The sequence below is a fragment of the Oncorhynchus gorbuscha genome, linkage group LG10 (genome assembly GCF_021184085.1).
Source record: "Oncorhynchus gorbuscha isolate QuinsamMale2020 ecotype Even-year linkage group LG10, OgorEven_v1.0, whole genome shotgun sequence".
Taxonomy (NCBI): Eukaryota; Metazoa; Chordata; class Actinopteri; order Salmoniformes; family Salmonidae; genus Oncorhynchus; species Oncorhynchus gorbuscha.
Genome location: NC_060182.1, coordinates 78,707,795 through 78,720,972, shown reverse-complemented (window position 1 = coordinate 78,720,972; position 13,178 = coordinate 78,707,795). Strand labels below are relative to the sequence as shown.

Sequence of the window (13,178 nt, the reverse complement as noted above, 5' to 3'; positions counted from 1 at the left end):
GCCATGGGTACGTGAATCTGAGGTACTGGGACGGGAACTGTTGCCGGGGTAAGTCGATCAGATATCTGCTTTATGGAAGTCAGCATCTCCGACAGTAGATGAGAATGTCTAGCCATTAAGGCCTCTTGCTGAACCAGGGCGGCTTCGTGGCGTTGGACAGTCTCCTGGTGGTGGGACAGCATGGCAACAAGGTCCTGGGAACTGGCTGCCTCTGGGTTCATTTTTGGCTCTGTGTTTCTGTCAGGACCCGGTTACAAACCCGGGTCTCCGGAGTGAGAAACAGTCACTTAACCAACTGAGCCACGAATAGTCGGCAGAACCCAGAAGATGAGGCAGACACAGCAGTACTTGAGACGGTGTATTTAATGAAGTAAAAAGTGAAGTTCTTCAGGAAAACATGTAACCTCCACAACCTCAAAAGGAATCCTACAAGAACAAAGGTAATCCTCCAAGACAAAAAAGGTAAATCCACAAGGTGGAAGGTAAAGCACAAAAAGCCTCAAAAGATACTCAAAAAACAAACAAACAAGAACAAAAAACAGAATTCCACAAGAGAGTCCACCAGGATCAACAAGAGTTCTCAGAGTACTAGGGCTGGGTGCTAACATACAAACACAGAGCAAAGAACAGAGGAAAACAAAGGGTTTAAATACAATCAGGGGAAACGAGGCACAGGTGCAAATAATAATGGGGATCAAGGGAAAACAAAAGGTCAAAAGGCACAATGGGGGCATCTAGTGACCAAAAACCGGAACAACCCTGGCCAAATCCTGACAATATAGAGACAAATAGACAACCTAACAGACAACCTATCCCATGGAGACTCTGGATAAAGATATCAAAGCTTGGTTTGAGAGGTAAGTCCTGAGTATAGGTTACTGAATAGGCCTACAATCACACAATATTATTGGGACAAAGCATGGGTTGTGCCTATTTTAGTTTGATGATGATGATATCTTCCTCTCTTCTGCCAATCGTCTAGACCAGAAGTGGAGTGGAAGCTGGTCCACCGTAGACCCCAGGTAACGACATAAACATTCTCCTCTTCATTAAACCATTAGACCTAATGAATTCAGATTTTTAATCAGCACTTCATGGGCTACTTCTATACTTCTAAAATAAATCTAGATGGCTGGAAAATTGAATTAATTTTTTACCTCTGGCCTCTTTACCCCCTGTAACCAGGGGATTATGTCTGAGTTGTCAGGCAGAGCTGGAATTCATCACACAGAGTCAGGAGTAGTACGCCCAGCTCAATGACAGGGTTATGGGGGATGTGATCCAAGGCAGAGATGTCTTAAATGAGACCACTCCAGAGGTTTGGGAACCTCTTTTTCTTTATTATTTGTCTCCCTCTTGTCTATCACCACACTGATAGTCTCCAAAAACATTATGCAAACTGTCTGCACTACAGGTCAGCTTTATGTTTTTTTATCAGCTGATCCTTTTGAGTACATTTGGTTGAACAAACACATACTGTAAAAGTAGATAGATACAATGGCCAGTAGATGGTGGTAGTGTCATATTAAATCAAGTCTGCATGATGTGAATGTAATGGCAAAGGGTTGCAATTGTCAAGCAACTGCAGATTTCTCCTGCATTTCTCCAGATGCATGCAGTGAGAATTGCACATTTTTGATTTTGCATTGAACACCTTTGGTGCTGGATGTTTGGGCAAACATTTAAAAAAAACATTTTTAAAGTATTGGTCAAACTAATCAGCTGCATGATACAGTGTTGTTCAGGGCTGATCTTGCTTTAGTCTTAGAGTTTGCTGTAGTTTAACAATTTATCTCATTCCTGAATTAGACAAGATCATTTGCTGCATGGGGGCCTCTTGTATGAGCTGGGTGTCTACTGATTAAATAACAAGATGTCCTCCAAAGAATCAAGCATGTTTCACAATTAGATGAGATTATGGGGATTTCCAGTTGCAGCACATTTAGCTCCCTGTGTCTCTCTATGCATCCCCCACTGAGCCCGCTCATAGTCAGTCAGCTCAGTCCAGCCACACATTGCAGACACTAGCAAAGGCTGGTCAATATCTGAATTCTTCCGCCTGTCTAAATGCAGTGTTTGATGATAGCTGCTTTTAGGCTCTTCTCGGGTCAAAATATGTGTACAGTATCTAGCTTACCTCCATTTATCACTGTTCCTATATGTGGCCATTTATGTTTCATCGATAAGAAATCTTCAGACGCATGGGAGGAAACATACAATTATTTGAGACTGAGTCTTATCTTATGTACCTAATGCTCCTTAGGGCTCAGACACAACAATAGCATTTACAGTCTGAGAGTACTTAGCACCTCTGAATGTAATTTGCCCACCGATTTTACATATAGAATTTTGTGAAAATGTTGGCAGCCAGACGTCTACCGCGGGTGGTACTTAAAACACAGCGCACTGAACGATCGGCAGACGAACGCCAGATACACATTCATTGCGATGTGTGAAAGCCTTTATACACAATATAACCTACAGACTATTGTGGGGAAAACACCTTGTTAATTCTATTTTGTCTTAATGGGAGCATGGGAACTCCTTTTTGTACAGATACACTACATTACCAAAAGTATGTGGACAGCTGCTCATCGAACATCTTCCAAAATCATGGTCATTAATATGGAGTTGGTCCCCCTTTGGCTGCTATAACAGCCTTCCAATTCAATTCCAATTCATTGATGGGGTTGAGGTCAGGGCTCTGTGCAGGCAAGTCAAGTTCTTCCACACCGATCTCGACTAACCATTTCTGTATGGACTTATTTATAATTTGCAAATCAATTCATTAAAAATCCTACAATGTGATTTTCTGGATTTTTTTTCTCATTTTGTCTGTCATAGTTGAAGTGTACCTATGATGAAAATTACAGGCCTCTCTCATCTTTTTAAGTGGGAGAACTTGCACAATTGGTGGCTGACTAAATACTTTTTTTGCCCCACTGTCTATGGATCACTCCAATATATTGGTATTAATCCACAGCGGAGGGATAAATCCGAAGTGAGGATTTACAGATTTACTCCTGTGTACACCTGTGTCACGGCTGTGGTCCGCCCCTATATATAGACCCCATGGCCATGACACATGTTCTCGGCATCATTTTTGAGGTGCCTCTAGGACGCTAGAGGATTAGAGTGATCCATATGGCTCACATAACTGTGGCTACATACTTAACCTTCGTTATGTTTCACTATATTGGATCACGGCAATATATTGCTATACCCGTATCAGATTTAGTCGGTGCTAGAGGGACCTGGCCAGCCTGCAGCGAAGTCCCAGCGAGGGATCGAGACACAGAGGCCGTCAATGTGGAAAGGGGGCCACGGCACAGTCCCTGGAAGGGGAGACGCCGCTCAGGACCGCTGAACCAACTGCAGAGGGAGGTGCCACATTTACCCAATAGTACCTAGAAAAGTTGCAAGAGGAAGCCCAGCTGGCCGCAGCACAGATATCAGTGAGGGGCACTCCTCTCAGTAGAGCCCAGGACGCAGCCACACCTTGTGTTGAATGTGCCACCTCAGATCCCAGCACTGGCCTTACAGCCAGGCGGTATGCTGGCATAATCATGTCTATGATCCAGTGAGAGAGCCTCTGCTTTGATACCCCAGCCCCCAGGACTCTCTCACCATAGCAGACAAAGAGCTGGTCTGTTGTTCTCACTGACCGTGTCCGCTCCACATAGGCAGCCAGTGCCCGCACAGGGCACAGCATGCCGGAGGGAGGCCCAGGCTCCCCCGCCACTGCCGGGGGGGGGGGGATCGTAAAGCAGACAGGATTAAAGGGATGTTCACATGTTTGTCTGACAGAACCTTCGGGAGGAATGAAGGGTTGAGGCGGAGAGATATACTCCTCCCACCGGGGTCCTTCCGGTAGCACTCAGAACTTACTGAAAGAGTATGGCGCTCACCCACCAACTATATGGAAGTAATCGCTACCAAGAAAGCCACCTTCATATAGAGGTGTTTCAGGGAGGCAGACTCCAACGGTTCATGGCAGCTTTGCCAAAGCTGCATAGACAACATCCAGATCCCAGCTCGCCATTGAGCGGGTCAAAGCTGGATGCAGGCGACGAACAGCTTTCATAAACCTGGGGACCAAGGGATGTTGCCCCACTGGCCTGTCCATCCACCCCACATGGTAGGCAGATATAGCGGCCAAATACCCTCTCAGTGTAGAGGTTGCCAAGCCCTCATTCAAGGGAAACTGCAGGTATTGGAGGACATACTGCACCCCGCATGACTCGGGCACAACCTCAATACCAGTGCACCAAGAGCATAATAACCGCCAGTGCAACTGGTATGCCGCGGTTGTAGCCGGTGCCCTTGTACTCTGCATGGTGTTCATTACGCCCTCCTCTAGTTGTTATGCAGGTGAATGAGGACCCAAAAGCGACTTGGCGAAAACAGAGTCTTTATTCCAGTAAAGGAAATAGGCAATACTCCTAGACAAATCAGAGCAGAAAACAAAACATAAAAAACTAATTCCACTCGTAGTGACGAGGACAGACTGGAGACTCGACCATAAACTGTAGGTAGCCTCGGGAAGGCACCGACCGTAGCAGACTCAGACACCTGCTCACACGCAGCATCTGAGGGAAACAAGACACAGCACGGCGAACAATATACAAGGATCCGACAGGACAGAAACGGAAAACAAGGGGAGAAATAGGGACTCTAATCAGAGGAAAAGATAGGGAACAGGTGTGGAAAGACTAAATGATTGATTAGGGGAATAGGAACAGCTGGGAGCAGGAACGGAACGATAGAGAGAAGAGAGAGAGGGAGGAAGAGAGAAAAAAGGGAACGAACCTAAAAAGACCAGCAGGGGGAAAACGAACAGAAGGTAAAAGCAAAATGACAAGACAATATAAGACAAAACATGACAGTACCCCCCCACTCACCGAGCGCCTCCTGGCGCTCTCGAGGAGGAACACTGGCGGCAACGGAGGAAATCATAGATCACAAACGGTCCAGCACGTCCCGAGAAAGAACCCAACTCCTCTCCTCAGGACCGTAACGGAAAACGATAAAAAGGGAAACTAGGGTACTACTCTAAAAAAAAAATGAGACACGGGTAGAGAACTGAAAGCTTTAGAGCAAACAGGACCAAACAGGCCAGGAGAGTAACAACTAGGGACAGACTGAGACACAGCAAGGGCAGGAACAAGACCAGGAGAGATGCGGTGGCAGGGAACAGACTGAGACCCAGCAAGACCAGGAGCAGAAGCAGAAAAAAAATTACCAGACTTATTCTGCGCGCAGTCCGAACACGCAGCCACGAAACGGCGCGTGTCACGCTCCTGAGTAGGCCACCAAAAGCGCTGGCGAATAGAAGCAAGAGTACCTCGAACGCCGGGATGGCCAGCTAACTTGGCAGAGTGAGCCCACTGAAGAACAGCCAGACGAGTAGAAACAGGAACGAAAAGAAGGTTACTAGGACAAGCGCGCGGCGACGCAGTGTGCGTGAGTGCTTGCTTAACCTGTCTTTCAATTCCCCAGACAGTCAACCCGACAACACGCCCAACAGGAAGGATCCCTCGGGATCGGTAGAAGCCACAGAAGAACTAAAGAGACGGGATAAAGCATGAGGCTTGGTGTTCTTAGTACCCGGGCAATAAGAAATAACGAACTCGAAACGAGCGAAAAACAACGCCCAACGAGCATGACGCGCATTCAGTCGTTTGGCAGAACGGATGTACTCAAGGTTCCTTTGGTCAGTCCAAACGACAAAAGGAACGGTCGCCCCTCCAACCACTGTCGCCATTTGCCTAGGGCTAAACGGATGGCGAGCAGTTCGCGGTTAGCCACATCATAGTTACGTTCCGACGGTGACAGGCGATGAGAAAAATACGCACAAGGGTGGACCCCATCGTCAGTATCGGAGCGCTGGGACAGAATGGCTCCCACGCCCACCCCCGACGCGTCAACCTCAACAATAAACTGTTTAGTGACGTCAGGTGCAACAAGGATAGGAGCGGATGCAAAACGCTTCTTGAAGAGATCAGAACAACAATCATACGACCGGTGAGGAGGAAGGGAGTTGGTTCTGGACCGACTGAAGACCGTGCGCAGACCATGATATTCCTCCGGCACTCCTGTCAAATCACCAGGTTCCTCCTGAGAAGAGGGGACAGAACAAACAGGAGAAATAGCAGACATTAAACACTTCACATGACAAGAAACGTTCCAGGAAAGGATAGAATTACTAGACCAATCAAAAGAAGGATTATGACACACTAGCCAGGGATGACCCAAAACAACAGGTGTAAAAGGTGAACAAAAAATCCAAAAAGAAATGGTCTCACTATGGTTACCAGATACAGTGAGGGTTAAAGGTAGTGTTTCACATAATATACTGGGGAGAGGACTACCATCCAAGGCGAACATGACCGTGGGCTCCCTAACTGTCTGAGAGGAATGTCATGTTCCCGAGCCCAGGCTTCGTCCATAAAACAGCCCTCCGCCCCAGAGTCTATTAATGCACTGCAGGAAGTGCCGATCCGGTCCAGCGTAGATGGACCGGTAAGGTAGTACAGGTACTTGACGGAGAGGACCGTCTAGTAGCGCTTATCAGTCGCCCTCCGCTTACTGATGAGCTCTGGCCTTTAACTGGACATGAAATGACAAAATGACCAGCGGAACCGCAATAGAGACAGAGGCGGTTGGTGATTCTCCGTTCCCTCTCCTTAGTCGAAATGCGAATACCCCCAGCTGCATGGGCTCAACACCAGAGTCAGTGGGGAAAGATGGTAGTGTCGGAGAGAGGGAGACACAGTTAACGCGAGCTCTCTTCTATGAGCTCGGTGACGAAGGTCTACCCGTCGTTCAATGTGAATAGCGAGTTCAATCAAAGAATCCACGCTGGATGGAACCTCCCGAGAGAGAATCTCATCCTTAACCTTAGCGTGGAGTCCCTCCAGAAAACGAGCGAGCAACGCCTGCTCGTTCCAGTTACTGGAGGCAGCAAGAGTGCGAAACTCTATAGAGTAATCCGTTATGGATCGATTACCTTGACATAGGGAAGACAGGGACCAGGAAGCTTCTTTCCCAAAAACTGAACGATCAAAAACCCTTATCATCTCCTCTTTAAAGGAAGTAATCCACCAAGAAAGCCACCTTCAGATAATCGTTAGTGCACTCAGCGCTTGCCTCCCAGATAGCTGTGCCCCACTGCCGAGCCCGACCAGTAAGGAGTGATATGACGTAGGCAATCCGAGCTCTCTCTCTTGAGTATGTGTTGGGTTGGAGAGAGAACACTATATCACACTGGGTGAGAAAGGAGCGGCACTCAGTGGGCTGCCCAGAATAACATGGTGGGTTATTAACCCTAGGTTCCGGAGGCTCGGAAGACCCGGAAGTAGCTGGTGGCACGAGACGAAGACTCTGATACTGTCCTGAGAGGTCGGAGACCTGAGCGACCAGGGTCTCAACGGCATGCCGAGCAGCAGACAATTCCTGCTCGTGTCTGCCGAGCATCGCTCCCTGGAACTCGAGAGTAGAGTAGAGAGAATCCATAGTCGCTGGGTCCATTCTTGGTCGGATCCTTCTGTTATGCAGGTGAATGAGGACCCAAAAGCGACTTGGCGAAAACAGAGTCTTTATTCCAGTAAAGGAAATAGGCAATACTCCTAGACAAATCAGAGCAGAAAACAAAACATAAAAAACTAATTCCACTCGTAGTGACGAGGACAGACTGGAGACTCGACCATAAACTGTAGGTAGCCTCGGGAAGGCACCGACCGTAGCAGACTCAGACACCTGCTCACACGCAGCATCTGAGGGAAACAAGACACAGCACAGCGAACAATATACAAGGATCCGACAGGACAGAAACGGAAAACAAGGGGAGAAATAGGGACTCTAATCAGAGGAAAAGATAGGGAACAGGTGTGGAAAGACTAAATGATTGATTAGTGGAATAGGAACAGCTGGGAGCAGGAACGGAACGATAGAGAGAAGAGAGAGAGGGAGGAAGAGAGAAAAAAGGGAACGAACCTAAAAAGACCAGCAGGGGGAAAACGAACAGAAGGGAAAGCAAAATGACAAGACAATATAAGACAAAACATGACACTAGTCCTAACATGGACCATTGATGCTGTTTAGCGGCCAGGCCCACAAACTGAGGCGGTGTAGTCTTGAATGCCACAGAGTTCCCCCAGCTGCAACAGCAGGTTGGGTCTCAGGGGCAGTTGCCAATGTGTCCCAGTCAATAGGGCAAGGAGAAGGCTGAACCAGGATCGTCTGGGACAGTATGGGGCCACCAGCAGCAGACGATGCTCCACCATCCTGGTCCTATCCAGCACAGCCTGGATCAGGGGAAAAGGGGGGAATGCGTAAAGCTCCATCCCTGGCCAATCATGAGCCAGAGCATCCAAGCCCAGAGGCCCTGGTGGCTCTGACATGGAGTACCACAGGAGGCAGTGTGCATTGTCCAGGGAGGCAAATGGGTCCACCTGCGACTTCCCGAACTTGTCCCACAGGTGCAACTCCAGTCCCATGGTGGCGGGCCCTCCCTCGAGAACATATCCACAGCTACATTCAGGATGCCAGGTATGTGCGCTGAGCGTAGAGACACTAGATGTAACTGAGACCAGATAATGAGCTCCCGTGACATAAGATGGAGGTGGTGGGACCTCAGTCCACCCTGATGGTTGATTGAAACCACCACTGTGGTGTTGTCCGTTCTCACCAGGACATGTCTTCCCTTCAGATGTGGAAGGAAAGACCACAGGGACAGCAGTACATCTCGGAGCTCTAGTGTGTATTAATGTGCCTGCTGCTCCAAGGGGGTAGCCAACAGCCACTGGCTTACCTGCCCTTGGTCACATCCCCCCAGCCGATCTGGGAGGCGTCTGTGCTGACCAGCTCCCGGCAGCATATCCTCAGCATCTCCAACCCACCTGAGAGAAAGGAGTGACAGCGCCACCTCAACAATGCTTTGAGGGACAGTGCGGTCACCCACAGCTGGCGGTGACGGTGGTGCTTCGGGTGCGGCTGGTGGGTGCTGAACAACCGTTGAAGAGGCCGGAGACGGAGCAGGCCCAGGGGAATCAGCAACGAGGCCGCCGTCAGCAAGCCCAACAGGAGTTGGCAGGTCAGGGCGGATACCACCCGCTCCTGCCGAAAGTGGTCGACACAAGTTAAGATCGCCTGGACCCTTCTGGTGGGCAGGCGTGCTCTTATGAGAACTGAGTCCAGTTCCATGCCAATGAAGGCCATCCTCTGGGTGGGCGCCAAACCCAGCCCGCGATGTGGGTCAGGAGCATGTCTCTGTCTGACAGGATCTAGGTCCTGGTCAGGGCACAAATCAGCTAATCATTCAGGTAATTGAGGATAAACAATCCTCAGGACGTGAGAGGTGCCAGGACAGCGTCCATGCACTTTGTGAAAGTGCGTGTGCCAAGGAGAGGCCGAACGGAAGAACCATTAATTTGTTAGCTGTCCCTTCGAAAGTGAATCGGAGGTACTGCCAATGAGCTGGGTGAACAGGAACATGGAAGTACGCATTGAGGTTTCGGAGGTTCAGAATCGGTCGAAATCCTCCGTCTCTTTTTGGGAGCACAAATTAGGTGGAGTAGAACCCACCTAACCGTTCTGATGTCTCGATCCTACGGATGGCACACTTCTCCAGGAGAGAGGAGATCTCCAGCAGCAGGGTTTTCTTCAGGAGGTCGACCACCGCGGTGACACAAAGGCCCCTGAAGGATGAGGGCCGGCACCGGAATTGGAGTCAGTACCCCTCGAGCATTGTTGACAACACCCAGTGGGACTCCACACCCTCCCCCCACTTTGCCATTTGAGACCGGGAGAAGCGGCCGAGCCTGGGGAAGGGTGTGTCAGAGGTCCTGCCATAGCCCGCCTCTCCTCTAGTGCCCTGAGCGCCTGGGTTCCCCAGGTACGTCCCTGTGGTGGTGACGGTTGACAGGTTATTGCTCCACCGCATGCTGTGCCCCTCCCTGCTGTCGTCCCCCGGCATGAGGAGATGGGGCAGGAGAGGGACCCCACTATCGTTCGGGTGCATGTGGGTGGCGACGGTCCGTCTGCCTTGGACCCGGACTGAGGATGCGGCATGAACCGTCTCAGCGTCTCCCGGTCCCTATGAACCTTATCGGTCCGCTCCAGAATGTCATCTACTCCTGGGCCAAGCGTCCGCCCTGGGGGGATTGGGAGAGTGGCAAATGTGCTCTGGAGAGCTGCTGGCAGACCGGATTGGGCCAGCCAGAGATGGTGCTGGGAGGTAACCACCTGTGCCATGGCCCATCCGTTGACGCGGGCCACATCCCTCAATTGCAGGGAAAGCAGGCGAGACACCTCCATCGCTTCCCAGAGGAGCTCCTCTGTGCCCTCCTACAGCCGGGGCAACAGAGCCTGCAGGTAGGCCTTCACCACTCTAAAATGTGCAGTTTTGTCACACAACACAATGCCACGTATGTCTCAAGTTTAGAGCGAGCATGCAATTGGCATCTTCAGTATTGAAGATATGCATATTGTATAATAAAGTAATAAGCTATTATGCAATTCAGAAATGCAATTCGCTGCTGCTGCATGTCAGTTAAATCCTTGTTTTGAGCTGTAATCCTTCTCTGTTGCTTTAGGTAACACTAGCTTTTTGTGACATGTTTATTTCTGGGCGTAGCTTGGACAGTTTTTAGCCTACTGTAGTTGTAAGCTGCACAAAAGAGTTTCACATTTCAGCCCTCAATAGGCTCTCACATGAGTGACCCTGGAAAGTCCCTGCCTGCTCTGTGTGTGTGTGTGTGTGTGTGTGTGTGTGTGTGTGTGTGTGTGTGTGTGTGTGTGTGTGTGTGTGTGTGTGTGTGTGTGTGTGTGTGTGTGTGTGTGTGTGTGTGTGTGTGTTGCGTGCGTGCGTGCGTGCGTGCGTGTGTGTGTGTGTGTGTGTGTGTGTGTGTGTGTGTGTGTGTGTGTGTGTGTGTGTGCGTGCGTGCGTGTGTGTGTGTGCATGTGTTTGTGGGTGTACTCTAACCCCCCATGTCTACATGAGTGAGTAGTTTATGTAGTGAAACCACTGTGGGGCACTGAAAACTAACGCCTTCAGTCCTGGCGCTGGAGCGTTGCTCCTTGCATGCTCCTATGCAGCATCAGTGTTTTCTTTTCAAGGTTCAACTTTTGTTAAGTCTGTCGCATGAAACAGTGGGCTATACTCGGCCTTGTCTTAGGATGGTAAGTTGGTGGTTGAAGATATCCCTCTAGTGGTGTGGGGGCTATGCTTTGGTAAAGTGGGTGGGGTTATATCTTTCCTGTTTGGCCCTGTCCGGGGGTATCATCGGATGGGGCCACAGTGTCTCCTGACCCCTCCTGTCTCAGCCTCCAGTATTTATGCTGCAGTAGTTTATGTGTCGGGGGGCTAGGGTCAGTTTGTTATATCTGGAATACTTCTCCTGTCTTATCCGGTGTCCTGTGGGAATTTAAGTATGCTCTCTCTAATTCTCTCTTTCTCTCTTTCTTTCTCTCTCTCGGAGGACCTGAGCCCTAAGACCATGCCTCAGGACTACCTGACATGATGACTCCTTGCTGTCCCCAGTCCACCTGGACGGTGCTACTGCTCCAGTTTGAACTGTTCTGCATGTGATTATTATTATTTGACCATGCTGGTCATTTATGAACATTTGAACATCTTGGCCATGTTCTGTTATAATCTCCATCCGGCACAGCCAGAAGAGGACTGGCCACCCCACATAGCCTGGTTCCTCTCTAGGTTTCTTCCTAGGTTTTGGCCTTTCTAGGGAGTTTTTCCTAGCCACCGTGCTTCTACACCTGCATTGCTTGCTGTTTGGGGTTTTAGGCTGGGTTTCTGTACAGCACTTTGAGATATCAGCTGATGTACAAAGGGCTATATAAATACATTTGATTTTATTTGATTTGAAGAACAATGCATTCAGAACCAATTGAAAAGCATCTGCATAATTTTTGTCTAGGATTCACAATACAGCTTTGTATTAGCCGATTTCTCTTTCTGTCCCAATCAATACTTTTAGAGGTAAAGGCATAGCATAAACACAAAATAATCTTACACTGACAAGAAAGAGTTTCTGGTAACATTTTGAAACAAGTTGACATGGCTTTTTAGAATATAGACCCAGCCATAGAACTTAAACAACCGGTTTATTTTGCTTTATACTAGACGTAATTAGATCACAGACATGGGTGGTGTCATGACTCCTACCGAAGGTGGCTCCCCTTCCTGTTCCAGTGGCGGTCGGCGGTCATCGCCACCGGCCTACTAGCTGCCACTGATCCCTTTTCCCCCTTTCTGTTTATTGGTTTCACCTGTGTTGATTTTAGGCTGATTGGTCGGGCTTTATTTTCCAGCAGGCCCGCCTTTTGTTTTGGGAGGTTGGGGAGGTTGGGGGAGTTTTGTAGAATAGTTGTGGAATGTCACTGTGTAGCCTAATGCATTTAATATGTAGGCTCCTCAGTGCTTTTAGACATTGTATCTTGTTGATAACATTGTTTCTCAGACTTCTGTCCTTTTTCCACATTGATAACTTAATTGTGCAAAAACAATGAAGAGCCAAATGTGAAAGAATCTCTTCCTACTTGTCACAAGTGTAGAGAGGAGCAGGCAGGAGGCAGTCACAGGTTTAGAACTACTGAATTTATTAAAGCAACATATATAAAAGCGGGACAAAACCCAAAATGCAAAATAATAAAGTACTCAGGAAATAGTAGAAGGGATTCCTCTCAGGAAAACAAGCAACATTTACAATGACCGACAAAGACAAATGACAGGGAGTATATATATATAGTGATTGGAGTGGGAATTGGAACAAGGTGTGTGTAATGATGACGTGACAAGTCCGGGATTGACGAGTGAATGGCGTTTGCCAGTAGCAGGTTCGGCAGCAACTAGAAAGCCGGCGATGCTAAACGCCTGAGCTGGACAGGAGGGGGAGGTCAATCAGCCCGACGCCTGTGGAAGTCCCGAATGAGAGACCGGTCTAGGACGTCCCGCGCCGAAACCCAGCACCGCTCTTCGGGACCGTACCCCTCCCAGTCGACCAGGTACTGGAGAGACCCCTCACAACGCAGTGAGTCCAACAGGCTGCGGACAGAGTACGCCGTGGGCCCCCTCGCCGTCCAAGGGAGGGGGAGGTGCGTCGTGGAGTCCAGCACTTGCCAAGGGACATACATGAAATGAGGGTGAGAGACGGTAATTG

General features: G+C 49.1%; 1 protein-coding gene across 1 annotated transcript in view; it reads left to right on the top strand.

Annotated features, from left to right (window-relative positions):
• The window catches only part of LOC124046952 (protein only RNase P catalytic subunit), a 36,037-nt gene that overhangs the window by 4,713 nt on the left and 18,146 nt on the right, over window positions 1-13,178 (top strand). The window contains 1 exon segment of the mRNA XM_046367702.1: window positions 1,287-1,318. Coding sequence (XP_046223658.1) covers window positions 1,287-1,318 — 32 coding nt within the window.